Below are 3,917 nucleotides of genomic sequence, written 5' to 3' on the forward strand. Positions count from 1 at the left end.
AAAACAATAAAAATTATCCAAGAAAAATAAAAAAAACGATTTCATTCCTATAGGTTAACCAAACAAGGAAAATGAATGGTAATTATTCATTTTATTCCCTTGCCCGTTCCATTCCTTCTTCCATTTCATTCCTCCTTCATTCCATTACCTCCAACCAAACATACCTTAATGAATGGTGTTCCATGTGTTTTATAGTATATGATTTCAAATTTATTTTATTATTATTTTTAATTTTAATTAACTCACATGTTAAGCTTATCAACTAAATATAAAAAAGTTATATATATTTTTTTGGTTTTATATGGGTTCCGCCATAACGTGCTAGTTTGAATTTTAATTCTTTTTTTTTTTTTACTTTTGTTTGATTCTTTTCTTTTTAAAATTTTTTAATTAACTCACATATTATGCCAACCAATTAACCGAAGATGTTAGTTTTTGGGGTTTTATTTTTTTTACATGTCGTAGCACTGGGTTTGGATATTACATAATAAAAAAAAAACAAAATAAACATGTTTTGTTATCCTTGTGGCTATCTTATTACTATATTTTTAGATTTTCTCATTCATTTACTATAGCAAGTGCATCGACTAAAAACCTTATAAGTTAACTTGCACCTCTAGTTTTTAAACCTGATCGAGTAAGCGTAAACCCATGATGGCATGATGAAGCGTAGGCCAACCTAGTTATAAAAATTTAGAAGAGTGTAATATACTATTCTTAATATTGCAAATCTATCTATACTAAAAAAAGAAAACAATGAGGATGACGTGACAGCTCCATATTCTTTCTTGGCTAAATCTTCCCGCTCAAATTCCTAATATCTATTTATAGACATTCTAAGAACTTTTCATATTTTAAATAAAGATTATATATTCTAAAATTGAACAATTCCTTATAAAACAAATAAAGTTTAATGCAATGTACATGTGAAAATATAAACCTAAAGTTTAATTTGCAATATATAATAATTTCATGCATAATAATATAAAAAAATGTACCAACAACAACAATAATAATAATCTACAATTTCTTAGATTACACGTGCATTTAAAAATTAAATTATTTTCCTTAATATCTTAACTTTTTTAAATATCTATATTTTGTAACATAACAACAAAAACATATATAAAATATATTATCTAATTTAAAAAATATTTTCATATGTAAAAAATGGATTTACATAAAAAGAAGAATTTTAGGTATTTATGGCATTAATAGCTGATCAACCAAATATTTATACAATATAACAAAATTTGAATTGTTTCTAAAATTTCTATTTAGTTTTTTTTATTTGTTTCAAATAATTTACTGTATTAATTTGCATGTTGACAAATTCCGTGTAATGCATGGGTTCTAAAACTAGTTATATATATACATGTAAAGTAAAGAAAAATTTGTGTACTATCTACTCTTCGTTGAAGGGTAGAAAATTACAATATATAAAAACTAGTGTACTAATGCATGTGTTTTTTATTTTAATATATATTTTCTTTTAAATTTCATTCTCACTCTTTATACTATAAATAGAATTTGCTTTTACCAATTAAATTTTTAAATAATTTTATTTTTTTTATAATAACATGCAACTTAAAAAAATAAAAATAATAAAGCACACTAAATACATGGTTGTGATTAATTTCTTTCCTCAACATTTCGAAATAAAGTTTATTAAAAACGGAGTTGTATCCTAAATAAAGCATTTTAGTAGCGTAAACAATACCGAGTATACCAGTATCATAACGAACCAAACGACCGAACAAGCATAGGTGCCGGTGTTGGCATTGTTGAGACCACTACCGGTATTCGTTTCTATGATTTTTGGTTGATTTAAAGCATGTATCGATATCATTTTAGGTATGTTATGACTTAATTTTAGCGATATGCAAGTCAACTTTTGTGTAATCATACTTTTAAATTTTGTAATACACATTCGTTTTTTTTCCGTTACCTATATTGAAAGCGGTAACTAGTAGCTTTATGTTTGTAACTTCTATTTAATTAGTTTTGATACTATTGTAAACATTATTTTATGTTCTATGCATATAGCGAATTCTCATGCGTTGCAAATTGCCGTTGCATTACAATTGTATATACCAATTGACAGACTATCTTGATCAATTCATTGCAGCCCACAATTCATTGTGCATTACAATTTAACTGTTCTACATTAAAAAAAAAATAACTTTAAAATTACAAAATAACAAAGAACACATCAAGTAATTTTCAGTATTCCAATAAATAACTGTAACACCGCATTTCAGTCAAAGGAATTCAAAACAAAATGTCACAATTTAGAGATACAAAATCATCTTGTTCACAACAAATGGGTCGAAACCATCACCTCTATGTGCTATGAACATGTCGTTCAAGAAAATTTGCATTTTATTTTTTGGCACGAGGGTCACGGCTAAGACCATGCTTCCTCAACGTGTCGATGTAACTTCTCATGAGTGTGAACTTGTTGCTTCCAAGATAATAGAAATAGTCCCATGTATATATCCCAGTTTTATGCAAGTCATCAAAAAGCAACCTAAATTAACCACGCCAAAAACAAAATAAAATTATTCAGCTAGTAATTGTAGCAGTTATCACTAAGCTACATCAAACCACAAATAAACTACCTTACCCCGTAGTTTCCTACGGGTTCTGCAGACATGATCCCTACGTAACGGCGCCCATAAATGACCTGGTTCAAAAATATTTGACCGCTATATCAGAACCTAATGTAAGCCTGAAAATATTAAGTTGAGAGCAGGGGCAAAGCTTCCTTATGCCCGGAGCCACCCCCCCCCCCCGTTTTTTCGCGCAGTAGTGTAAATTGACCCTTTTTCGCACAAAAATTTGTATACATAGTGTTAATTTACCCGTTTTGAGCCCAGACCCCTCGTTTATGATTTTTTTAATACATTTTGAGTCCCCCGGACGAACTCGTCCAAGCTTCGCCACTGGTTGAGAGGGATGCAAACAAGCCAACCTGCTCAATCGATAAAAAAGCTAGAAACAAGCTGATCCCGTGCCTCAAATAAAGCTCGTTTGGTTTTTGAGCCCAAGCTCTAGCCTTGTGTATTTTTAAGTTTGACCTCTTTTGGACTTCTATATATTAACTTCACATTGCATAGTCGAGCTCGACCCGAGCTTTGACTTGTTTAAGGTATTACACGAGCTCAAGGCTCGTTTAAGGTTTTTCTCAAAATATATAAAAGTTTTTAAAAACGTATATAGGGGGGTGTTTGGGATTCCTTATTTTAGCTCCTTATAGCTTATAACTTATGGGTTATAAGACTTATGGGTTATAAGTTATAAGGTGTTTGGGAAAGTTCGATTTTATTCATTAATAAATAATAAACGAGCCGAGACTCGGCTTGATTAGACCAACTTACCTTTTCACCAGCAATTGATCTGATCTTACTATCAACCGCAGGGCTGAAGACTCTGAGATATTCAGCCGGCAATTTGTACAGACTTCCATTTGCAAATTGCACCTCAACCTAATTCAGGAATAACTAACTGAGAAATGAATAAAATAAAATATTTAAAAAATAAGAGAAATTGAATACATACACTGTTTGGAGGATGGAGAGCAAATCTGATTAATCGAGGAGAGTCTCCTCCGGCAGTCGTGGTTAAGGTTTGTCTCGTTCTCCTCCATACGGCAGAAGACATTTTTATTTATTTCTTTATTGGGAGGGATATCATGCCCTAATCAAGTTTTGGTTTCTATGATAAATTGTACCCGGACCCGTTGAAACCGTTTCCATCTCGAGGTGCATAAATGACTGGGTATTGGAGAATTCGGTATTAGCAGTATTCGGGTTGGGTTCGGGTTCAGGTATTGTCTCTAAAAACCATACCCTATGTATCGGGTTCAGGTTGGGTATAGTTAAGGATATTCTAAAATCGGGTATTTGAATACCTTA

General features: G+C 31.0%; 1 protein-coding gene across 1 annotated transcript; it reads right to left on the minus strand.

Annotated features, from left to right (window-relative positions):
* Nucleotides 1-2,297: 2,297 nt before the first annotated feature.
* On the minus strand, nucleotides 2,298-3,663 carry LOC143612545 (uncharacterized). Its single transcript, XM_077086504.1, has 4 exons — nucleotides 3,562-3,663; nucleotides 3,381-3,488; nucleotides 2,622-2,686; nucleotides 2,298-2,530 (listed from the first exon to the last, which is right to left on the minus strand). Exons 1-4 carry the CDS (start codon nucleotides 3,661-3,663, stop codon nucleotides 2,383-2,385), a joined length of 423 nt encoding a protein of 140 aa, XP_076942619.1. The 3' UTR covers nucleotides 2,298-2,382.
* Between the last annotated feature and the right edge of the window lie 254 nt (nucleotides 3,664-3,917).

This window comes from Bidens hawaiensis, unplaced genomic scaffold, assembly GCF_021521415.1.
Source record: "Bidens hawaiensis isolate Kalapana, Puna unplaced genomic scaffold, B.hawaiensis_p1.1 tig00034742_1, whole genome shotgun sequence".
NCBI lineage: Eukaryota > Viridiplantae > Streptophyta > Magnoliopsida > Asterales > Asteraceae > Bidens > Bidens hawaiensis.

What these genes read in the sequence shown, in the direction of transcription:
- LOC143612545 (XM_077086504.1), bottom strand. Translation starts at nt 3,663, where the DNA reads ATGTCTTCTGCCGTATGGAGGAGAACGAGACAAACCTTAACCACGACT. An exon ending in CTCTCCATCCTCCAAACAGT is followed by an intron (nt 3,489 to 3,561) that starts GTATGTATTCAA and finishes TTCCTGAATTAG; the next exon opens with GTTGAGGTGCAATTTGCAAA. An exon ending in GTAGGAAACTACGGGGTAAG is followed by an intron (nt 2,531 to 2,621) that starts GTAGTTTATTTG and finishes TGGTTAATTTAG; the next exon opens with GTTGCTTTTTGATGACTTGC.